This window comes from Ictalurus punctatus, chromosome 1 (genome assembly GCF_001660625.3).
Source record: "Ictalurus punctatus breed USDA103 chromosome 1, Coco_2.0, whole genome shotgun sequence".
NCBI lineage: Eukaryota > Metazoa > Chordata > Actinopteri > Siluriformes > Ictaluridae > Ictalurus > Ictalurus punctatus.
This window is the reverse complement of record NC_030416.2, coordinates 36,939,068-36,964,067: the sequence shown is the minus strand read 5'-3', so window position 1 is coordinate 36,964,067 and position 25,000 is coordinate 36,939,068. Positions and strand designations below refer to the sequence as shown.

General features: G+C 44.9%; 1 protein-coding gene across 2 annotated transcripts in view; it reads left to right on the top strand.

Annotated features, from left to right (window-relative positions):
- LOC108267667 (rho GTPase-activating protein 21) overlaps positions 1-25,000 on the top strand; it is a 104,829-nt gene that overhangs the window by 606 nt on the left and 79,223 nt on the right. For both annotated transcript variants that reach the window (XM_053684390.1, XM_053684388.1), the window contains exon 2: positions 2,469-2,683. In XM_053684390.1, the coding sequence (XP_053540365.1) occupies positions 2,624-2,683 (60 nt within the window). In that variant the 5' untranslated portion in view covers positions 2,469-2,623. The remainder of the gene's footprint in view (positions 1-2,468; positions 2,684-25,000) is intronic.

Genomic DNA, 25,000 nt, shown 5'->3' with positions numbered 1-25,000 from the left:
CGGATTTTAGTGACAGCATAACAACATGCTGTAAAGTATTTGCTTTGATGTGTTTGGAAAATGTTTCAGCAGAGAGAAGACACGTCTACCCTGCGAATATAATTCCAGTCTGATCAGTCTGCAGCTCACGTGCCACAGCCTGCATATATTAGGGATGCTCCGATACCCCGACATCACGGTTATTTCAGTGCGATACCGACATCACGGTTATTTCAGTGCGATACCGACATCACGGTTATTTCAGTGGTATTTTGGAAATTCTCAATAATTACCTCCAGACTCTCTGCACACTCCTGAAGCCTGTGTGAGGTCAATCTGATATCTGTGTCATCTCTCATTTGATTACATTGTAGCCTACGGCTCCGATACGGCTCCGATACGGCTCCGATACGGCTCCGATACGGCTCCGATACGGCTCAGTGGATCAGATTTTTAAAAATATCAATAATCCGATCTACATTCTTTACACATTCTTCAAGGTGTCATTGGATACAGAAATGTTCTCCGCTTTCTAAAATAAGATTCTACTTCAAACCCTTTCAGAGGGAAACACGCTGTTATCGGGTTCTACTCGGGAACTTTAGGGTTCCCCTGAATTACAAGCCTTGAGGTTTCAGGTCAGTATCAACTCTAATATCAATATACTGCACTGCTGTCTCAGACAGACTGATGGATAGACAGATACGTACACAGACTGATAAATAGACAAGACGGACAGAGAGATAGTCCGGTGGATAGTCTGTGGACTCTATGGATTGCTTGACAGACAGGAAGATAGACGGGTGGAGAGCTGGATGGACAGACAGACATACTGATAGATAAATGAGAGAGTCTGATAGACAGAGAGAGAAAGACTTACAGATACCCAGACTGATAGACAGACAGACTGGACTGACTGGATGAAGAAACAGACAGATTGACGGATGGACGGATGGAAAATTTTGAAATAAAAATAAAGAGCCTGTGAGATTCTTTGTCTTGGCTCTCTGGGAAATCCCCAAAAGATTTTCTTTAAAAAACCCTACAACAGTGTTTTCCTATTAGAGAGGGTTCCAAGTAGAACCACCTTCACACACAAAGAACCATTAAAGAACCCTTAACTAGCCAAAGAACCATCAAAGAACCCTTAACTAGCCAAAGAACCATTCAAGAACCCTTAACTAGCCAAAGAACCATTAAAGAACCTTTAACTAGCCAAAGAACCATTCAAGAACCCTTAACTAGCCAAAGAACCATTAAAGAACCTTTAACTAGCCAAAGAACCATTCAAGAACCCTTAACTAGCCAAAGAACCATTAAAGAATCTTTAACTAGCTAAAGAACCATTAAAGAACCCTTAACTAGCCAAAGAACCATTAAAGAATCTTTAACTAGCTAAAGAACCATTAAAGAACCTTTAACTAGCTAAAGAACCATTAAAGAACCCTTAACTAGCCAAATAACCATTAAAGAACCCTTAACTAGCTAAAGAACCATTAAAGAACCCTTAACTAGCTAAAGAACCATTAAAGAACCCTTAACTAGCCAAAGAACCATTAAAGAACCCTTAACTAGCCAAAGAACCATTAAAGAACCTTTAACTAGCTAAAGAACCATTAAAGAACCCTTAACTAGCCAAAGAACCATTAAAGAATCTTTAACTAGCTAAAGAACCATTAAAGAACCCTTAAGTAGCTAAAGAACCATTAAAGAACCCTTAACTAGCCAAATAACCATTAAAGAACCCTTAACTAGCTAAAGAACCATTAAAGAACCCTTAACTAGCCAAAGAACCATTAAAGAACCCTTAACTAGCCAAAGAACCATTAAAGAACCTTTAACTAGCTAAAGAACCATTAAAGAACCCTTAACTAGCCAAAGAACCATTAAAGAATCTTTAACTAGCTAAAGAACCCTTAAAGCAAACTTGAACTGTAAAGCGTTTCAGGTTATTGTCCCCTCTTAGTAAAAAGGTCGGATCTAGAACCCTTAACGGTTTCTTCAGCAGTCCCTCTGTGGGGAACCTTAAAGGATCTACGTAGAAACCTCCAAGGAGCACTTCCACATAGGAGTAGAGCCGAACAACCTTTACGATCACAGATCAGCGTTCCTGAATGGTCCTGACAGTTCTGCTCAGTTCTGCTCAGTTCTGCTCAGTCCTGGGGATCAGAATAATTCCACACAGTACAGGGGACCAGACGTGCGGTTCTCCGTGTGAAGTACGGTTCCACATGTCTCTTTATTCCTCCTGACTGAGGTGAAGATGAGTGTGTGCTGGTATTTCTGTGTATACAGAGCGATATAAAGTTGTGTTCTCGATGAAACCTTTGACTCGGAGTTGTAATATTTCCCGGTCTTCACATCTCCAGCTGTTTTGCTTTTCCCTAACGAGCGCTCTCGTCACACCGCGTGCTTATTCGCACCGACAGAACGTGACGGTTCTCCGTCACGGCCTGACTTTGTCCTTGTTTTTTTCTTATTCACCGTAGATCGGAGCGATCAGTGAACATGAAAAGAGCCGACGGTGTGGATTAGACCTTTTTATATTCCCCGAGGGTTGTTTTTTTTTTTTTTTTGGACGTCCTCCTTCTCCTTTCTCTCTCCATGTGGGATATAACGGAGCTTCTCCTCGGTCTGGAATGAAATGATGGCGACGCGTCGGGGTGATGACGGGGTGCGCGCAGCCGCATCGCCAGCGTCTGAGGTAAGACACCGACATCTCATGAACATTTGGGATTTGATATCAGTCCAACGCAGTATATACTGTATATACACACGTGCACTAGAAGAGCTCTGTGTCTGAAGAAGTATTCACACCCCTTGTATTTTTTCACCTTTTGTACTGCGATGGAGTTGGGAGTGAAGCATGGGGGTGGTAGCATCATTTGGTCCCTCAGTTGGTTCTCTGACTCTTTATCTGCTCACTGAGCTGGACGGTGTCCTGCAGGCAGAGCAGCCTTCTGCTCCTGAGGTCACTGGGATGCTGGGTATATCTTTGAAGCTGTGGTTTGAGCGGTTCTAGTGTACTCGCCAGGCAGAAGTGCACAAGAACTCGTAAACTTTAAAACCCCTGGTTTCACTGGCATTGTCGTTACTTACACACACTAGTTTCAGTGCACTTGTAAACCTTCTAGACACACGTGTTGTAGTGTGTGTAGTCTACACACTGCCTTTCTAGCGCACTTGTCCGCCTTCTAGGACGTCTTCTGTTTTAGCTGCACACACTAGATCCAGTGTAGGTTTTATCCCGCTGCACACGTCGCTCGTGCAGAAGTTTGCTTTCTAAACACTGCTCGTGGTGATGTAATGAAGGGGGACAGTGTTCTGGAGACGGGCGGTGTGCGGTGTAGTTGTGTTCGTCTGTCGTTGAAGTCGGCAGTGTGGATTTGGGACGAGGCCATGTGCAGTGTGTTTAACTGCACCACTGAAGTGTGTGACCGTGTTTAACGCACGGCGCTTTTCCAAAACCGCTCGGTGTGTGTGACGTGGGTGTGTACAGAGGGAAAACCAGCCGTCTGCGTCTCATAAAGTGCTGAGTTTGGTTACTGAGAGAGAACACACACACACACACACACACACACACACACACACGTGATGTGGACACAGACGCTGGAGGAATAAGTTCCAGCCTGGTGTAAAACATGGTGTGTTAATCAGTTCTCATGATCGTGAGGTCGCCTGAGGTCATCCGTCTTGTGTGTGTGGGAAGTTAAAGTGTAACTCTGATTCTCAGCAGGGGTCTTAAACACACACACACACACACACACACACACACACACACACACACACACGTGACATTACAAAAATGTCCAAAATGTGACAGATTTTACAGAGTGTCATCAGCTGATTTGAAATAGTTATAAAACAACAACAAAACAGTAAAAACATTACACTGAATTAACACTTAATATAATATCATCAAATATAACACGAGGAGCATGACCTAATAATACACAACAACAAGAACTGTGTGTGTGAGTGTGTGTTATCTGGGTAAGGGTGTGTGTAAGTGTGTGTGTGTTATCTGGGTAAGTGTGTGTATAAGTGTGTGTGTGTTATCTGGGTAAGTGTGTGTATAAGTGTGTGTGTGTTATCTGGGTAAGTGTGTGTATAAGTGTGTGTGTGTTATCTGGGTAAGTGTGTGTATAAGTGTGTGTGTGTTATCTGGGTAAGTGTGTGTATAAGTGTGTGTGTGTTATCTGGGTAAGTGTGTGTATAAGTGTGTGTGTGTTATCTGGGTAAGTGTGTGTATAAGTGTGTGTGTGTTATCTGGGTAAGTGTGTGTATAAGTGTGTGTGTGTTATCTGGGTAAGTGTGTGTGTGAGTGTGTGTGTGTTATCTGGGTAAGTGTGTGTATAAGTGTGTGTGTGTTATCTGGGTAAGTGTGTGTATAAGTGTGTGTGTGTTATCTGGGTAAGTGTGTGTATAAGTGTGTGTGTGTTATCTGGGTAAGTGTGTGTATAAGTGTGTGTGTGTTATCTGGGTAAGTGTGTGTATAAGTGTGTGTGTGTTATCTGGGTAAGTGTGTGTATAAGTGTGTGTATAAGTGTGTGTGTGTTATCTGGGTAAGTGTGTGTATAAGTGTGTGTATAAGTGTGTGTGTGTTATCTGGGTAAGGGTGTGTGTAAGTGTGTGTGTGTGTTATCTGGGTAAGTGTGTGTATAAGTGTGTGTATAAGTGTGTGTGTGTTATCTGGGTAAGTGTGTGTATAAGTGTGTGTGTGTGTTATCTGGGTAAGTGTGTGTATAAGTGTGTGTGTGTTATCTGGGTAAGTGTGTGTATAAGTGTGTGTGTGTGTTATCTGGGTAAGTGTGTGTATAAGTGTGTGTGTGTTATCTGGGTAAGTGTGTGTATAAGTGTGTGTGTGTTATCTGGGTAAGTGTGTGTATAAGTGTGTGTGTGTTGTCTGGGTAAGTGTGTGTAAGTGTGTGTGTGTTATCTGGGTAAGTGTGTGTGTAAGTGTGTGTGTGTTATCTGGGTAAGTGTGTGTATAAGTGTGTGTGTGTTATCTGGGTAAGTGTGTGTATAAGTGTGTGTGTGTTATCTGGGTAAGTGTGTGTATAAGTGTGTGTGTGTTATCTGGGTAAGTGTGTGTATAAGTGTGTGTGTGTTATCTGGGTAAGTGTGTGTGTAAGTGTGTGTGTTATCTGGGTAAGTGTGTGTATAAGTGTGTGTGTTATTTGGGTAAGTGTGTGTATAAGTGTGTGTGTGTTATCTGGGTAAGTGTGTGTATAAGTGTGTGTGTGTGATCTGGGTAAGTGTGTGTGTGTGTGATCTGGGTAAGTGTGTGTGTGTGATCTGGGTAAGTGTGTGTGTGTTATCTGGGTAAGTGTGTGTATAAGTGTGTGTGTGTTATCTGGGTAAGTGTGTGTATAAGTGTGTGTGTGTGATCTGGGTAAGTGTGTGTGTGTGTGATCTGGGTAAGTGTGTGTGTGTTATTTGGGTAAGTGTGTGTATAAGTGTGTGTGTGTTATCTGGGTAAGTGTGTGTATAAGTGTGTGTGTGTGATCTGGGTAAGTGTGTGTGTGTGTGATCTGGGTAAGTGTGTGTGTGTGATCTGGGTAAGTGTGTGTGTGTTATCTGGGTAAGTGTGTGTATAAGTGTGTGTGTGTTATCTGGGTAAGTGTGTGTATAAGTGTGTGTGTGTTATCTGGGTAAGTGTGTGTATAAGTGTGTGTGTTATCTGGGTAAGTGTGTGTATAAGTGTGTGTGTTATTTGGGTAAGTGTGTGTATAAGTGTGTGTGTGTGATCTGGGTAAGTGTGTGTATAAGTGTGTGTGTATGATCTGGGTAAGTGTGTGTGTGTGATCTGGGTAAGTGTGTGTGTGTGATCTGGGTAAGTGTGTGTGTATGATCTGGGTAAGTGTGTGTATAAGTGTGTGTGTATGATCTGGGTAAGTGTGTGTATAAGTGTGTGTGTATGATCTGGGTAAGTGTGTGTGTATGATCTGGGTAAGTGTGTGTGTATGATCTGGGTAAGTGTGTGTGTTATCTGGGTAAGTGTGTGTATAAGTGTGTGTGTATGATCTGGGTAAGTGTGTGTATAAGTGTGTGTGTATGATCTGGGTAAGTGTGTGTGTGTGTATGATCTGGGTAAGTGTGTGTGTATGATCTGGGTAAGTGTGTGTGTGTTATCTGGGTAAGTGTGTGTGTGTGATCTGGGTAAGTGTGTGTGTGTGATCTGGGTAAGTGTGTGTGTGTGTGATCTGGGTAAGTGTGTGTGTGTGTGATCTGGGTAAGTGTGTGTGTATGATCTGGGTAAGTGTGTGTGTATGATCTGGGTAAGTGTGTGTATAAGTGTGTGTGTGTGATCTGGGTAAGTGTGTGTGTGTGATCTGGGTAAGTGTGTGTGTGTGATCTGGGTAAGTGTGTGTGTGTGTGATCTGGGTAAGTGTGTGTGTGTTATCGGACGCGGTACTCTCCTATCTGAAGGGCTGGTTGTGGAAGTGTTTGCGGGGCGATTGAGGGTGTCCGCGCTGCTGGTGTTCGGGGGTCTGTGCACGGTGCGTGTTCACGCCGGTGGAACTGTGCAGTGTGCAGCGTTACGGTCTGAACTGAAAGGGATTTCACTGGCAGTGAAGCACGCTGGAGGTAGCGCTGGGTTTCTCTGCCCTGATCAGGAGGATATTTCATGAATCAATACAAAATACTCCATAATAATCACTCTTTCATCCTTAAGTATCACCTTTAAGTATTCACCCCCCCCCCCCCCCCCCCAGGTGTGACCCCCAGACGTATTTTATTGTACAAATAAAAGATACAAATGATTTTGTTAGATGAAGGGGGGAGTGGTTGTGCCCCTTGTCCAGCCCTTCACCACGCCCGTGTTCGGAGACGGCAGGGAGTGTATCAGCTGCTCTGGGCTTGGTTAATCCCACATCGAGAGGTTTAATTGTGGAGGCTGCTCGCCTTCATGTCAGTGATGAATTCGGTCAGATCGATGTTTCCCTGGAGGCTCGCAGCGCCTGCTTTACGTCAGACCAAACCGGCGGGGGCGGAGGCACGGTAGACGGGGGGGGGGGGGGGGGGGGGGGGGGGGTAGACAGGGGCAGACGTCCCATCGCTCGATCCATCTGCTCCGCTGAAGTCTGCAGGGACTCGACGCTTCAGGGAGAAGGATAAGGAGGAGAGAATGTGCCGAGTGTGTCGGAGGACCCGTGATGCCGCTCTTTGTTAGCGTGTGGCTGTGGGTGGAGGAGGTGGCGCTGGTGGTGGTGGTGGTGGGGGGCGGGGATTAAGGCGGGTCCATGTACAGTAGTACCGGTGCGAATGTTTTGGTACCTCACTATTCAATTCAGTTGGATTGAGAACACAGGAAGTTACAATGCAGTTAAAATGCTTTCTGAGGATTTTTTTGTCGTTTTCAGCTTGTTGTTTTTTTTTACATGAACATGAGACTCAATTCAGTTCAGTTTCATTAAACAGATCAGTTCAGAGGCCGTTCCTGCCATGACCGGTGTAGTACTGACAAAGCACTGAAACTGACAGTATGTTTTAAAATAAAGAAGAGCGATAATAAAGAAAAAACGCACAAACCCCCCCGAGACTCTCTAATGTTAGATCTCATTTAAACAATCCTTTCTCAGCACGAAGTTCAAATCTGCTGAAAACATTCAGATTCCAGTCTTTTCCTTCTTTACATCACACTGCACACTGCAGAACTGTTCTCCGGCCCGTTCCTCTGGAGAACCCGCGTTCTGTGTAGAAACCCACAGACAGACAGACAGACAGACAGACAGATAGGTAGGTAGACGGACAGACAGACAGACAGACAGACAGACAGATAGGTAGGTAGACGGACAGACAGACAGACAGACAGACAGATAGATAGATAGACAGACAGACAGACAGACAGACAGACAGATAGATAGATAGACAGATAGATAGATAGATAGATAGACAGATAGATAGGTAGACGGACAGACAGACAGACAGATAGATAGACAGATAGATAGGTAGACGGACAGACAGACAGACAGATAGATAGACAGATAGATAGATAGACAGATAGACAGATAGATAGATAGATAGACAGATAGATAGACAGACAGATAGATAGACAGATAGACAGATAGATAGACAGATAGACAGATAGATAGATAGATAGATAGATAGACAGATAGACAGATAGATAGATAGACAGATAGATAGACAGACAGATAGATAGATAGACAGATAGATAGATAGATAGACAGATAGACAGATAGATAGACAGACAGACAGACAGACAGATAGATAGATAGACAGATAGATAGACAGATAGATAGATAGACAGATAGATAGACAGATAGACAGATAGATAGACAGACAGATAGATAGATAGACAGATAGATAGACAGACAGATAGATAGACAGATAGATAGACAGATAGATAGATAGACAGATAGATAGACAGATAGACAGATAGATAGACAGACAGATAGATAGATAGACAGACAGATAGACAGACAGATAGATAGATAGATAGATAGATAGAAAGAAAGATAGAAAGACAGATAGATAGATAGATAGATAGATAGATAGATAGACAGATAGATAGACAGACAGATAGATAGATAGATAGATAGATAGATAGATAGACAGATAGATAGATAGATAGATAGATAGATAGACAGACAGATAGATAGACAGACAGATAGATAGACAGACAGATAGATAGATAGATAGATAGATAGATAGACAGACAGATAGATAGATAGATAGATAGATAGATAGGTAGACAGACAAATAGACAGACAGACAGTCAGTCAGATAAATTGATTGATTCCCAGAGGGAAACAGACACACACACACACACACACACACACACACACACACACACACACACACAGAGGAGTGTATGAACAGAGTGGGGATCAGGTGTTAGTCATTAAGGAGTGTGTGTGTTACGGGGTGGAATCTGATGCGTCACCACAGTGAAAGCGAAGTGTGTGTGTGTGCGCGCGTGTGTGTGTTACGGGGTGAAATCTGATGCGTCACCGCGGCGAGGGTGAAGTGTGTGAAGCGGCAGGTTGAGATGATTTCTCACACAGGTATGTCTGTGCTGTGGTCTGCAGTAATGCAGCAGCAGAAATGAAACCAGCTCCTGGTTATTGACTCGGACATTACTGCTGTCGTTCTCTGCTCTAGTCCTGACCACACAAACCTCTCAGATCAGTTGGATTAGATTAGATTAGATTAGATTGGATAAAGGGCTTGAGTGGGTTGAGGTTGGTGTGGTTCAGTGTAGCGTGTGATAGTACTCACGGCTCTGTTGTGGGTCAGTGTAACACCGTGTGTGAAGCTCTGAGGGCTCAGTCTGAGCAGCACGTCCCCGACCGGTTTGGATTCTGCTGCGGTTTTTTCTGAACTTGCGATGCGACTTGTGGAGTTTATTGCGCTTGTTTGAGGGAAAGGACTCGAATCGGTGAAATCGCAATCGCTCAAAATAGTTTCGCGCGCTCTTTCACGTGCTGTTTGTTGGTAAATGAGAACGTTTAGCTGTACTCGTGTACGACGCACGTGAACGGAAGAGGGCTTCGGCTGAACGCGCATCGCCATGACGTCACGTGACGCGTCCCGGCCCGAAGCTGCGGAAAATCTGCAGCCATTTAGGAAAATGGAGCTCCTCGGGATATTGCGGAGTTTACCTGATTTTGCGCTCATTTCTGTGATGGGAAAATGCTGGAGGGACAGAAAAATAGGAACAAGAGAAAAACCACCATGAAGCGAAACCAATTTACAAACCTTTCTCTATCTGTCTCTCTCTCTCTCTCTCTCACCTCTCTCACCTCTCACCTCTCTCACCTTCTCTCACCTCTCACCTCTCTCACCTTCTCTCACCTCTCACCTCTCACCTCTCACCTCTCTCACCTTCTGTCACCTCTCTCACCTTCTCTCACCTCTCTCACCTCTCTCACCTTCTCTCACCTCTCACCTCTCTCACCTTCTCTCACCTCTCTCACCTTCTCTCACCTCTCTCACCTTCTCTCACCTCTCTCACCTCTCTCACCTCTCTCACTTTCTCTCTCTCACCTCTCTCACCTTCTCTCACCTCTCTCACCTTCTCTCACCTCTTACCTCTCTCACCTTCTCTCACCTCTCTCACCTCTCTCACCTTCTCTCACCTCTCACCTCTCTCACCTCTCACCTCTCTCACCTTCTCTCACCTCTCTCACCTTCTCTCACCTCTCACCTCTCTCACCTCTCACCTCTCTCACCTTCTCTCACCTCTCTCACCTTCTCTCACCTCTCTCACCTCTCTCACCTTCTCTCACCTCTCACCTCTCTCACCTTCTCTCACCTCTCACCTCTCACCTCTCACCTCTCTCATCTTCTCTCTTCTCTCTCTCTCATTCTCTCTCATCTCTCTCTCACCTTCTCTCTCTCACCTCTCACCTCTCACCTCTCTCTTCTCTCTCTCACCTTCTCTCACCTCTCTCACCTTCTCTCACCTTCTCTCACCTTCTCTCACCTTCTCTCACCTTCTCTCTTCTCTCTCTCTCACCTTCTCTCACCTCTCTCACCTTCTCTGTCTCTCTCTCACCTTCTCTCACCTTCTCTCACCTCTCTCTTCTCTCTCTCTCACCTTCTCTCACCTTCTCTGTCTCTCTCTCACCTTCTCTCACCTTCTCTGTCTCTCTCTCACCTTCTCTCACCTTCTCTCACCTCTCTCTCACCTCTCTCATCTCTCTCTCTCACCTTCTCTCACCTCCCCCTCTCTCTCACCTCTCTCTTCTCTCTCTCACCTCTCTCACCTCCCCCTCTCTCTCACCTCTCTCACCTCTCTCTCTCACCTCTCTCACCTTTCTCTCTCACCTCTCTAATCTCTCTCTCATCTCTCTCACCTTCTCTCACCTCCCCCTCTCTCTCACCTCTCTCATCTCTCTCTCCTTCTCTCATCTCTCTCTCTCTCTCAGTCAAAGTCAGAAGGTTGCTTTATTGGCATGACAAATATTAACATTTGTATTGCCAAAGCTTGGATACAGACTTTGGGGAAAAATTAGAAAATAACTACAGAAAGAAATAATTTGAAAAAACTGTTTCTTTCTCTCTCTCCCCGTCTCTCTCCCCTTCTCTCTCTCTCTCTCTCTCCCTCTCTCTCTCCCTCTCTCTCTCTCCCTCTCACCCCCTCCCTCCTCACCGTCAGAGCACTCAGTAGGTGTGGAGGGTAATTAAAGCCCAGCTGCTCCTGGTCATTAAGAGATACCCCCTACACCCATCTCACTCTCTCTCTCTCTCTCTCTCTCTCTCTCTCTCTCTCTCTCACACACACACACACACACACACCCTTTGCCCCCACTCATTCTCACACTCTCTCTCTCTCTCTCTCTCACACACACACACACACACACACACACACACACACACACACACTAAACAGCTGTTGTTCATGTTTTGCTTTCCCTTTCCCTGTCAGATGTCCATCCTCTAACAGCGGGTCACTGTGTTTTATTCCTCTTACACCAAATCACGCTTTATTATTTATTCAGCAACGACACATCGTCCTTCTGACCGGCTCTCGTTACGCTTAACGTTCTGTTCTCACTTACACTACAGCAGCTAGAAACACTCCTTCCCTCACCATCCCTCTCTCTATTCTCTCTCTCTATTCCCTCTCTATTCTCTCTCTATTCTCTCTCTATTCCCTCTCTTTTCTCTCTCTATTCTCTCTCTATTCCCTCTCTATTCTCTCTCTATTCCCTCTCTTTTCTCTCTCTATTCTCTCTCTATTCCCTCTCTATTCTCTCTCTATTCCCTCTCTATTCCCTCTCTATTCTCTCTCTATTCCCTCTCTATTCCCTCTCTATTCTCTCTCTCTATTCCCTCTCTCTATTCCCTCTCTATTCCCTCTCTATTCTCTCTCTCTATTCCCTCTCTCTATTCCCTCTCTATTCTCTCTCTCTATTCCCTCTCTATTCCCTCTCTATTCCCTCTCTATTCTCTCTCTCTATTCCCTCTCTCTATTCCCTCTCTATTCTCTCTCTCTATTCCCTCTCTATTCTCTCTCTATTCCCTCTCTATTCTCTCTCTCTATTCCCTCTCTATTCCCTCTCTATTCTCTCTCTATTCCCTCTCTATTCTCTCTCTATTCCCTCTCTATTCTCTCTCTATTCTCTCTCTATTCCCTCTCTATTCCCTCTCTATTCTCTCTCTATTCCCTCTCTATTCCCTCTCTATTCTCTCTCTATTCCCTCTCTATTCTCTCTCTATTCTCTCTCTATTCCCTCTCTATTCCCTCTCTATTCTCTCTCTATTCCCTCTCTATTCCCTCTCTTTATTCCCTCTCTATTCTCTCTCTATTCTCTCTCTCTATTCCCTCTCTATTCTCTCTCTATTCCCTCTCTTTTCTCTCTATTCTCTCTCTATTCTCTCTCTATTCTCTCTCTTTTCTCTCTATTCTCTCTCTATTCCCTCTCTATTCTCTCTCTATTCTCTCTATTCTCTCTCTATTCTCTCTCTATTCCCTCTCTATTCTCTCTCTATTCCCTCTCTATTCTCTCTCTATTCTCTCTCTATTCTCTCTCTATTCTCTCTCTATTCCCTCTCTATTCTCTCTCTATTCCCTCTCTTTTCTCTCTCTATTCCCTCTATTCCCTCTCTATTCTCTCTCTATTCTCTCTCTATTCTCTCTCTATTCCCTCTCTATTCTCTCTCTATTCCCTCTCTATTCTCTCTCTATTCTCTCTATTCTCTCTCTATTCTCTCTCTATTCCCTCTCTATTCTCTCTCTATTCTCTCTATTCTCTCTCTATTCTCTCTCTATTCCCTCTCTATTCTCTCTCTATTCTCTCTATTCTCTCTCTATTCTCTCTCTATTCCCTCTCTATTCTCTCTCTATTCTCTCTATTCCCTCTCTATTCTCTCTCTATTCTCTCTCTTTTCTCTCTATTCTCTCTCTATTCTCTCTCTATTCTCTCTCTATTCTCTCTCTTTTCTCTCTCTATTCCCTCTCTATTCTCTCTCTATTCTCTCTATTCCCTCTCTATTCTCTCTCTATTCTCTCTCTTTTCTCTCTATTCTCTCTCTATTCCCTCTCTATTCTCTCTCTATTCTCTCTCTATTCTCTCTCTATTCCCTCTCTATTCTCTCTCTATTCTCTCTATTCTCTCTCTATTCTCTCTCTATTCCCTCTCTATTCTCTCTCTATTCTCTCTCTATTCCCTCTCTTTATTCTCTCTCTTTATCCTCTTTCTATCCTCTCTTTATCGTCATTCTTTATTCCCTCTCTTTATCCTCTCACTTTATTCCCTCTGTTTATTCCTCTCTCTTTATTCCCTCTCTCTTTATCCTCTCTCTTTATTCCCTCTCTCTTTATTCCCTCTCTTTATTCCCTCTCTCTTTATTCTCTCTCTTTATTCCCTCTCTCTTTATTCTCTCTCTTTATTCTCTCTCTTTATTCCCTCTCTCTTTATTCTCTCTCTTTATTCCCTCTCTCTTTATTCTCTCTCTTTATCCTCTCTCTTTATTCCCTCTCTTTATCCTCTCTCTTTATCCTCTCTTTATTCCCTCTCTCTTTATTCTCTCTCTTTATTCCCTCTCTCTTTATTCTCTCTCTTTATTCCCTCTCTCTTTATTCTCTCTCTTTATCCTCTCTCTTTATCCTCTCTCTTTATCCTCTCTCTTTATCCTCTCTCTTTATTCCCTCTCTCTTTATTCCCTCTCTCTTTATCCTTAATAAGAGGAAACGCAGCTTGTCATGATGCGGAGAATCTGCAGCAGTAAACTGCTCTGTCCTGAAGAAGTTCCAGCTGACACTGGAGACTCCTTCCATAAACGTTACATAAACATCTCCTTACAGAAAACTTCACCTCGGGATCTTTTGCTGTGTTTATGTGGAGCTGTGCACCACCCAGTGAAGGAGCTGTTACTATAGAAACGATAAGGTACGGGAGCGAGTGTATTAATATAAACCTGTGCTTTGTTACTGAGCCTCTTGCCTTTCCGTCGTCCTCTGCTCCAGAAGCTCTATATTTAAACGCCCCTCAGGTCTGTTTGCAGATCTGCTCCTGTGTTTATCCAGCATCTCTCTGTACGAGTGCGAGGAGCAGAATTCTTCTCAACCAGGCATGAAGGCCAAAATCTGATCCTGTTATGCTGGAAAATTGGATGTGTGCAACCACAGGCCCATGTGTTCAGCAGAGAGAGAGAGAGAGAGAGAGAGAGAGAGAGAGATTTTCATACCAGTCCTGATTTGAGACGGGGCGGAGACGCACAACAAACCAGATCACATCTCTCTGAGTTTAATAATGCCGAGGATCAGTTATAGCTTTAATAACTCTCAAGGAATTTCGTATAAAATACTGGAAATGTTCATTTCTTATGAAGTTGCGTGTTCTGTTAAACATCCATCCGAGTTTGAGTAAAAAAGAAAAAAAGATAAGAATGTGATAAAATGCTGCTCCATGTAACGAACATGCTAATCAGACGCACATGAGGGGGAGTGGCCTAGTATTCTAATGAGAAGTTTGATTGACAGGACTCGGTCAGACTCGGTCACTGCAACTCGAGCAAGAAAACAGAATCAGGACTCAACCTCTGTTTAGAGTCACACTCTGGCTACGCTCGCTAAATTAGCTTTCACTCACGGGGCTTGAGTAGATTCCGTTTGCTACGTTAGATTTTACCCGCTAGGTCCGATTAGCTTTCACACGTCAGTTTAGCTTTCGCTTGCAACGTCGTGAATCGATTAAAAACATCAAATCAAAACACACTTGATGCGCTTCCGACATTCTTCAGTGTGTAGAAGGAGTTAAAAAACCTTGCTGTATGTTTTTGTCGTTAATTAAGAGAAGGAACTATACGTCTCCATCTCGCTCCACGCAGTTAGCGCCGCACGTTTAACTTGACACGCGTTAGCCACCAGCGTGAGTTCTACCTCACGTCCACACTAAACACAACTCCAGTACACTAATGATCCTGGGAACAGAGTTACCCATTGAAAACCAGCTCTTGTACAGTATGTTGTGTAATTCTCCACCGAGCGGTCGGCAGAATGTGACCTCTAGCTGACCTTGAATGACCTCTTGTGACCTACAGACTGGATTTTAAAGCGATTTACACAGCATATCCGGCTAGCGTTTATTCAGTGTTATGTTAATGTGTAATTCTGTTTTTGCGCTGAAGTGTGTGTGTGTGTGTGTGTGTGTGTGTGTGTGTGTGTGTGTGTGTGTGTGTTCGTTCCGTAAAGGGAAACTCAGATTCCGTCCCCGTGTGGAATTCCTGCCACTTGAAGGTCACTTATTCATAGTTGCCAAGAAACAGTGTAGTGGCATGTGCTCTGTTATCTAGTACACTGTGCCTTTGCTTAAGCTTCTTCCTCTTTGTGTGAGTGTGTGTGTGTGTGTGTGTGTGTGTGTGTTCACATTTCTGCCAGAAATCGTCTTGTTTTTTCCACAGACTTGCGTGTCATGCCACCGGAAAGGAGGAAGCCGCAGCCTAGCTCTGCATTTTTGTCTTATTTTAGTCCGACTGTGTTTATTTTTATCTAGCATAGCCGCTAACTCCGCTCTTAGCCGCTAGCATTTGTGTATGAGCTAACAGACTCTAGTGATCGTAGTCACTCGAAGCACTAGAGACCCCAAACCTCGGGGGACTTTTACCGTAATTCCCGACTTCCGGCCGGGAAGTTGCGTTCGCGTTATCCTGCGAGTTATCAGCTCTGCTAATCGGTGTGGGATTTTGGGTTTCTGACAGGAAGGAAGTCGAGCTGCTTCCTGTTGGTCTGTGCACTGGCCCTTTTTATTTGAAATGAGTTTCTGAATGAATGATGGAGAGGATGAATGACCGCCAAATGATTAACCTCATCCCTGAGTGATTTGTAATAAGAATAATAATAATACGTTTTGGTGTGGGGAGAAAATCTCGTTCACTCTGTTGAACATCTACCAGTTAGCGTTTTTTTTGTTTGTTGTTGTTGTCCAATAAGACTGTCCTGTAGGACTCCTCGGAAGCCCCGCCCCTTTCCCCTTATTTCACGTTTGTAATCTCTCGTCTCGTTTTGACTTTCCTGCTCGAGTGACGCGTTGACGTCACGTCCTCGCGTTCTGTCACGGTAAATGGAGAATGTTTAAAGGTCATTAACATGAAATAGCTAGCTAACTTAGCTAACATTAGACATGGGCGTATATAGTTAACGTCGGTTAGCTGTTTCTTTTATGAATGGACAAAAAACAAACAAAAAGAAAACATTGCAGTGACTTTTGTATTCATAAGCCTGTGTCTTGGGAGCAAATAGAACCCAAGTGGGCGGGGCTGCAGAGCTCCTTATTATTAAGTTGCATCAGCGACGCATCAGCGCCCCCTACTGGTGGAGCATGGTTTAGTATTTGTCTTGTTAGTTACACACCTTTCTTTAATCGCAGGTCTATCTGTCGTTAGAGCATCTTCATCGTATGATCTGAGACGGAGACACACGCAGTTTTATTGGGATCTCGTACAGTGTGACGAGGAATACAGTCCTCTCCGAAAATATTGGAACGGCAAAGCCAGTTCGCGTTCGGGTTTGAGATCAAAAGACGAATCTGAGACGGTGGATCAGAATTTCATGATATTTATGTCTAAACGTGTTAGAACGCGTCGCCTCTGGAGGCAGTCAGACCGTCTGATCTTTAGGTGAGCAAAAGTATTGGAACAGATTCAGAGTCTTACAGTAAATAACACTTAATATTATGAAAACATTATGAATGATTATAAATGTGTATAAGAACACTGCTTGACCTGTTCGGAAAACCTGACAAAAATTATATTTACATATTTATTATACATATAACATAAGATGAATATATACATATATATACGTGTGTGTGTGTGTGTATTTTTCAAAATATATTATGTTTTTATTGGGTTTGCAGTCTTTAATGAATAATTAACAATGATTAAACAACTAAATAAACACATTTTATTTACATGTACATTACATTTTATTTCAACAAATTAAAAAACAAATGAAAGAAATGTATATGTCATGCCAGGATCTTAAATCATATTACATTTAATATTGTAGTACACTTTTGGCTGCTTTATACTCCAGAAATTACAGTAAATTATTATTATTATTATTATTATTATAATTATTATTATTATTATTATTATTACATTAAATTATGAACAGTATTTTTTTTATAGGCCACTGTGACATCAGGTGGTAGATTTATAAGGATACAGATGTGTGTGTGTGTGTGTGTGTGTGTGTGTGTGTGTGTGTGTGTGTGTGTGTGTGTGTGTGTGTGTGTGTGTCCTGAAGCAGTGCACTGAGTTCAGACCTCAGTATTAGCTCATCCAGCTGGTCTCCGTGAGCCGCGTGCAGACGGAGAGGACGAGGCGGGGTTTATTTTCGATTCGGTTCCATTCACACACTGGGTTGTCTTTCAGAGCGGATGTGACCGAAGCACGTCCTGAATAAACTTCAACACCCTCACGTAGAACTCCTGAAACGTTCTCCACGTGCAGATCCCCGACTCGCCTCTCCGATTCAGGTCCTTTCTTTAATGTTTCACGCTCTGTCTCACTGACACTCGGCATCTGGCTGTTATTAAATATGTATTGGCCCCCGTCCTGTCCCTCAGCATCACGCTGTAACTGTGCAGCGTTGCCAGATTGGACAGAGTTCCCTCTCAGCTGGCTCTGTTTAAATCGCTTACCTGATGCTGTTCATCGTAATGGAGTGTGTATAAAGTGAAGCTTTCTGAGCTATACAGTGGTACTCTAACACCTTAATGCTTTATTTAATGTCTACAAAATATGTTTTTCATTCTTTATATTGAAATATAACCGTTTTTATTTTAAAATACTAAATAATATTCAACATTGAAAGTGCTGCTTCCAATCAGTTTGTAATCATTTAATAAAAAGATATCACAATATCCACGATACTGATATTAGATCATCATATCCCCCAACCCTCTTAATAAATCTAAACCATTTAAAGGCCATAATTAATTTCTGATAGGGAGTACGTCTATCAGATATCACATGTGTATATATACAGTGTGTGTGTGTGTGTGTTATAAAGCATCTTGCTACATACGCAGCTGTGAGGTTTGCTCCTTAAGCAAAACCGGAGTAGAAGTGAGAGGAGAGAAGGTCTTTGAGAAGAGATGGAAATAGGAGGAAGAGAGAGATGGAGAAAGAAGGAGGAATGAGTAGAGGGATGGAGAGAGAGAGGGATGGAGAGATGCAGAAAGACAGAGCGTGGACGGCAGAGCGTGTTCGGATGTACTCTTGCTGGTTTGGTGACTGCGCCTGCAGTCCATCTTTCCCACTTTGATGCAGCAGAGAGCGAGAGAGAGAGGGGAGAGAGAGAGGGGAGAGAGAGAGGTAGAGAGAGAGGTAGAGAGAGAGAGAGAGAGAGGGGGGAGAGAGAGAGGTAGAGAGAGAGCGAGAGAGAGAGGGGAGAGAGAGAGGTAGAGAGAGAGCGAGAGAGAGAGGGGAGAGAGAGAGGTAGAGAGGGGGAGAGAGAGAGGTAGAGAGAGAGCGAGAGAGAGAGGGGAGAGAGAGAGGTAGAGAGGGGGAGAGAGAGGTAGAGAGAGAGCGAGAGAGAGAGGGGAGAGAGAGAGGTAGAGAGGGGGAGAGAGAGGGGAGAGAGAGAGGTAGAGAGGGGGAGAGAGAGAGGTAGAGAGGGGGAGAGAGAGGTAGAGAGAGAGCGAGAGAGAGAGGGGAGAGAGAGAGGTAGAGAGGGGGAGAGAGAGGGGAGAGAGAGAGGTAGAGAGGGGGAGAGAGAGAGGTAGAGAGGGGTAGAGAGGGGTAGAGAGAGAGCGAGAGAGAGAGGGGAGAGAGAGAGGTAGAGAGAGAGCGAGAGAGAGAGGGGAGAGAGAGAGGTAGAGAGGGGGAGAGAGAGGGGAGAGAGAGAGGTAGAGAGAGGGGAGAGAGAGAGGTAGAGAGAGAGCGAGAGAGAGAGGGGAGAGAGAGAGGTAGAGAGGGGGAGAGAGAGGGGAGAGAGAGAGGTAGAGAGGGGGAGAGAGAGAGGTAGAGAGGGGGAGAGAGAGAGGTAGAGAGGGGTAGAGAGGGGTAGAGAGGGGGAGAGAGAGAGAGGTTTCAGGTGTGTAGCCGTCTCCCTCGTCCTCTCACTTGTCTTGTGTTGTTAGCACAGAGTCACTGATGCAGACAGTAGACGCTGTAGGGTGCTGGGGTGCCTACAGGACCTGCGGATGAACACACACACACACACACACACACACACACACACAGACTGATGCGGATGGAGTTGGGGTGACGTGGTGTGATCGTGCACACTTACCATGGCTCACATGCTGGGCTGCATGGTGAACCGCAGCTCGTCTGTCAAAAGGCTGATCTGTGACCTGTACTGCGCCTTCAACACACAGGTGTGTGTGTGTGTGTGTGTGTGTGCGTGTGTGTGTGTCTCTGAATATGTATGTGTATGCCTTCTGTCATGAACTGCTTCCTATCTCATCTGTAACATGTACCGTGCAGTGTGAGTGTGAGTGTGAGTGTGAGTGTGTGTGTGTGTGTGTGTGTGAGTGTGTGTGAGTGTGTGTGTGTGAGAGAGAGAGAGAGAGTGTGTATACTGTGCTGTAACACTGCAGTGTGGATTAGTGATGCTGAATGAATGGATTTATTCAGTAACATGCGGATGTGATGGAGCTGATCTCACATGTATGTTTCTGTGACGAGAAGAATGTGCGGATTTTGTTTTTCTGTGTAAAATACAACCAGAAATGAGACGCCTATAGAGTCATGTGCAAAAATAAGTACACCCCAAGAAAACTGTTGGCTTTTTTGACATATTTGGACGAGCAAACATTTGATCCTCTTTGAAACTGCGCCTATTAATACAGCTGATATACCTGAACAAAGCCACAAGGAAAATGGACTTTTTCCATCATTTATTGAACAGAAATATCAATAGATGTGATATTCTTCTGTGGAAAAAGTAAGTGCACCCTTGTCCTCAGAAGCTAGTATTTCTCCATTTAGCAGAAGTATCTTCTTGTAGGTGTTTTGTATAACTGTCCACCAGGCTTGCTGGAATCTCTGATCACTCTTCCATACAATATTCCTTCAGTTGCAAGATGCTTGAGGCTTTTCTTGCATGTTCTTCCTGTTTCAGATCCCCAACAACATTTCAGTGGGATTCAAATCCAGGCTTTGACTCCATAACCCTCCATTTCTTCTTTTTGAGCCGTTCCTTGGTGGATTTGCTCGTGTGTTTAGGATCATTATCCTGTTAAAAGGTCCGCTTTCGGTTCAGCTTCAACTTTCAGACAGACGGACTCACGTTATCTTCAAGCACTCTTTAATATGATGCACTATTCATAGTTGAATGAATGAATGCAAGCTGTCCGGTCCCTGAGGCAGTGAAGCAACCACAAACCATGACATTTCCACCCCCGAGCTCTTCACAGTTGGTATGAGGTGCTTCTCCTGAAAAGCCGTCTTTGGTCTGCGCCAAACATGTCTGCTGTTACTGTGACCAAACAGCTCTATCTTTGATTCGTCTGTCCAGAGCACATTATTCCCGAGGGTCTGGTCTTTGTCTGTATGCTCATCAGAAAACTGTAGTCCTGCAGAGGATTTTTCCTGACACGCCTCCCATGCAGGTCAGATCTGTGCAACCTCTTTCTGATTGGAGAAGCATGCACTTTCACACCAACAGCTGCACGACTTACTGCAGATCCTGTGATGAAACTCTGGGGTTCTTAGAGACTTCTTTTTGAATCAGACGGTCTGATCTTGGGCTGAATTTGCCGGGACGGTCAGTCCTGGACTAATCGGCAGTCGTTTGAAATCTGCACCATTTGTAGATGATTTTCCTCACAGTGGAATGATGTATTTCAGATAATTTGGAGATCTTTTTAAATCCCTCGCCAGACTCGTAGGCATCCACAACCTTTTTTCTGAAGGCCTTAAAGAACTCTTTAGATCAAATGTTTGCTTGTCCAAATATGTAAAAAAAAACAAAAAACAACAGTTTCCATGGGGTGTACTTATTTATTCACATGACTGTTCATTAATCGCAGCTGAGCAGACCGTCAGACATAAATTGTATATTAGCAATATACTCATTACATTCCATCGTGTCTCAACAGTTCTGTTTTTATCTGTGTGTGTGTGTGTGTGTGTGTGTGTGTGTGTGTGTGTGTGTGTGAAACAGATTTTCAACAAACTTTCTCCTGATACTGTTGTTATTTATAGAAGTGAAAGTGTTGCATGAATGATGTCTCTCTCCGACTGGCTCGTTTCCCACAGCGGCTCAGATGAACATGTGGGCCGTGTAGATATGTAACACTGGAGATCCTCTGTGTGTGTGTGTGTGTGTGTGTGTGTGTGTGTGTGTGTGTGTACAGGTTCCATGCTCTCTGTGTTTGGGATTTGTCGTTATACTGTAATAGTAAACACCCCGAGTTCATAAATGTGTAATGATCCACCAGTGAAAATCATGATTCGTGATTAGACTTGTATTTTATATTGAATAATAACTCATGTAGTAATATCAAACGAGTGTGCGAAGATATTTTTTATTTCCGGCGTCCCGAGCGAGCGAGCGAGCACGTGCTGCGTCTGTGCCGCGTCTGTGCCGCGTCTGTGCCGTGTCTGTGCCGCGTCTGTGCCGCGTCTGTGCCGTGTCTGGGGCGGTTCATGCGTGCAGGACTTCACTGTAAGAGACTGCAGCTATTATCCAGCCCGCTGTTCTCCGTGGCTTGTGTCGGTCGGATCTCTGCCCCCGAATTTAATTTTAGCCCGCTTGAAGCCGGACGAACTGATCTCCCTCTGTTCCGTCGCTGAACACAGGCTTTGTGTGCGAGCTACAGTGCAGCCTTACGAAATATTCCTGCACCACCACCTGGTCACGGACAAGCGAAGGCACCAAGGCATCAACGCGCTCGCTGTCCCGCAGAAGAGCTTGAGGCCATGAAGAGAATACGCCATTGTGTGTTCCCCATCGTCCGGGTCTTAACACGACACGTAGGCGTGCGTTTGAGGGATTCTCACCAGGCAGGAGGCTGTTCATTATTTATAGTGAATCTGTGGTGAAGATCCCAATTACGCTCGCATCTGGGGACGCCCAGGGGATTCAGAGGGGTGGGGGTGGTGGCTGGGGGTCTTTGTCTGGAAGCCCTCTATCTCACACACACACACACACACACACACACACACACACACACACACCTCCAGCAATATGTTTAGACAATTCCTGAGAGAGTGAGAGGGTATGATAAGGTGTGGGGAATTAGATGTGACGGAGAACGCATGGACACAGGGCGTTGTGTTTTAAGCCGGTCTGTGTTTGAGTAGACCGTGTGGGGTCATTATTAATGGATGTGCTGTGCTTAGGGTCTTTTGGTTTTAGTTGTTTAGTATGTTGGGCCAGTCTTTGTTCAGTTATCCTGTATTGGGACTTCCTGTGTTTGGTCATCTGATGTATAACGAGTGTGTTGTGGTGTGGTGTGTTGTGGTGTGTTCTGGTGTGGTGTGGTGTGTTGTGTGTTGTGTTGTGGTGTGTTGTGGTGTGTTGTGGTGTGTTGTGTTGGTGTGTGTTGTGTTGGGATGTGTTGTGGTGTGGTGTGTTGTGGTGTGTTGTGGTGTGTTGTGTTGGGGTGTGTTGTGGTGTGGTGTGGTGTGTTGTGTTGTGTTGTGGTGTGTTGTGGTGTGTTGTGGTGTGGTGTGTTGTGTTGTGTTAGGGTGTGTTGTGGTGTGTTGTGGTGTGTTGTGGTGTGGTGTGTTGTGTTGTGGTGTGGTGTGTTGTGGTGTGGTGTGTTGTGTTGTGGTGTGTTGTGTTGTGGTGTGGTGTGGTGTGTTGTGGTGTGTTGTGTTGTGGTGTGTTGGGGTGTGGTGTGTTGTGTTGTGTTAGGGTGTGTTGTGGTGTGTTGTGTTGTGTTGTGGTGTGGTGTGGTGTGTTGTGTTGGGGTGTGTTGTGTTGTGGTGTGGTGTGTTGTGTTGTGGTGTGTTGTGGTGTGGTGTGGTGTGTTGTGGTGTGTTGTGTTGTGGTGTGTTGGGGTGTGTTGTGTTGTGGTGTGGTGTGTTGTGTTGTGGTGTGTTGTGGTGTGGTGTGTTGTGGTGTGGTGTGTTGTGGTGTGTTGTGGTGTGTTGTGGTGTGGTGTGTTGTGGTGTGGTGTGTTGTGGTGTGTTGGTGTGTGTTGTGGTGTGGTGTGGTGTGTTGTGTGTTGTGTTGGTGTGTGTTGTGTTGTGGTGTGTTGTGTTGTGTTGTGGTGTGGTGTGTTGTGTTGTGTTGTGTTGTGTTGTGGTGTGGTGTGTTGTGTTGTGTTAGGGTGTGGTGTGTTGGTGTGTGTTGTGTTGTGTTGTGGTGTGGTGTGTTGTGGTGTGGTGTGTTGTGTTGTGGTGTGTTGGTGTGTGTTGTGGTGTGGTGTGGTGTGTTGTGTGTTGTGTTGGTGTGTGTTGTGTTGGTGTGTGTTGTGTTGTGGTGTGTTGTGTTGTGTTGTGGTGTGGTGTGTTGTGTTGTGGTGTGGTGTGTTGTGGTGTGTTGTGTTGTGTTGTGGTGTGGTGTGTTGTGGTGTGGTGTGTTGTGTTGTGTTAGGGTGTGGTGTGTTGTGGTGTGTTGTGGCGTGGTGTGTTGTGTTGGTGTGTGTTGTGGTGTGTTGTGGTGTGTTGTGTTGTGGTGTGGTGTGGTGTGTTGTGTTGTGGTGTGGTGTGTTGTGGTGTGTTGTGTTGTGTTGTGGTGTGGTGTGTTGTGGTGTGGTGTGTTGTGTTGTGTTAGGGTGTGGTGTGTTGTGGTGTGCTGTGTTGGTGTGTGTTGTGGTGTGTTGTGTTGGGGTGTGTTGTGGTGTGTTGTGGTGTGTTGTGTTGTGGTGTGGTGTGTTGTGTTGGGGTGTGTTGTGTTGTGGTGTGTTGTGTTGTGGTGTGTTGTGGTGTGGTGTGTTGTGGTGTGTTGTGGTGTGGTGTGTTGTGTTGTGTTGTGGTGTGTTGTGTTGTGGTGTGGTGTGTTGTGTTGGGGTGTGTTGTGTTGTGGTGTGGTGTGTTGTGGTGTGTTGTGGTGTGGTGTGTTGTGTTGTGTTGTGGTGTGTTGTGGTGTGTTGTGGTGTGTTGTGGTGTGTTGTGTTGTGGTGTGGTGTGTTGTGTTGGGGTGTGTTGTGTTGTGGTGTGGTGTGTTGTGGTGTGTTGTGGTGTGGTGTGTTGTGTTGTGTTGTGGTGTGTTGTGTTGGTGTGTGTTGGTGTGTGTTGTGGTGTGTTGTGTTGTGGTGTGGTGTGGTGTGTTGTGTGTTGTGTTGGTGTGTGTTGTGGTGTGTTGTGTTGGTGTGTGTTGTGGTGTGTTGTGGTGTGTTGTGTTGGTGTGTGTTGTGGTGTGGTGTGGTGTGTTGTGGTGTGTTGTGTTGGGGTGTGGTGTGTTGTGTGCTGTGTTGGTGTGTGTTGTGGTGTGTTGTGTTGGTGTGTGTTGTGGTGTGTTGTGGTGTGTTGTGGTGTGTTGTGTTGGTGTGTGTTGTGGTGTGGTGTGGTGTGGTGTGTTGTGTGTTGTGTTGGTGTGTGTTGTGGTGTGTTGTGGTGTGTTGTGTTGGTGTGTGTTGTGGTGTGGTGTGGTGTGGTGTGTTGGTGTGTTGTGTTGGTGTGTGTTGTGGTGTGTTGTGGTGTGCTGTGTTGGTGTGTGTTGTGGTGTGTTGTGTTGGTGTGTGTTGTGGTGTGTTGTGTTGGGGTGTGTTGTGGTGTGTTGTGGTGTGGTGTGTTGTTTGTTGTGTTGGTGTGTGTTGTGGTGTGTTGTGTGTTGTGGTGTGTTGTGTTGTGTTGGTGTGTGTTGTGGTGTGTTGTGGTGTGTTGTGGTGTGTTGTGTTGTGGTGTGTTGTGGTGTGTTGTGGTGTGGTGTGTTGTGTGTTGTGTTGGTGTGTGTTGTGGTGTGTTGTGTGTTGTGGTGTGGTGTGTGTTGTGGTGTGGTGTGGTGTGGTGTGTTGTGGTGTGTTGTGTTGGGGTGTGGTGTGTTGTGTGCTGTGTTGGTGTGTGTTGTGGTGTGTTGTGTTGGTGTGTGTTGTGGTGTGTTGTGGTGTGGTGTGGTGTGGTGTGTTGGTGTGTGTTGTGTTGGTGTGTGTTGTGGTGTGGTGTGGTGTGGTGTGTTGGTGTGTTGTGTTGGTGTGTG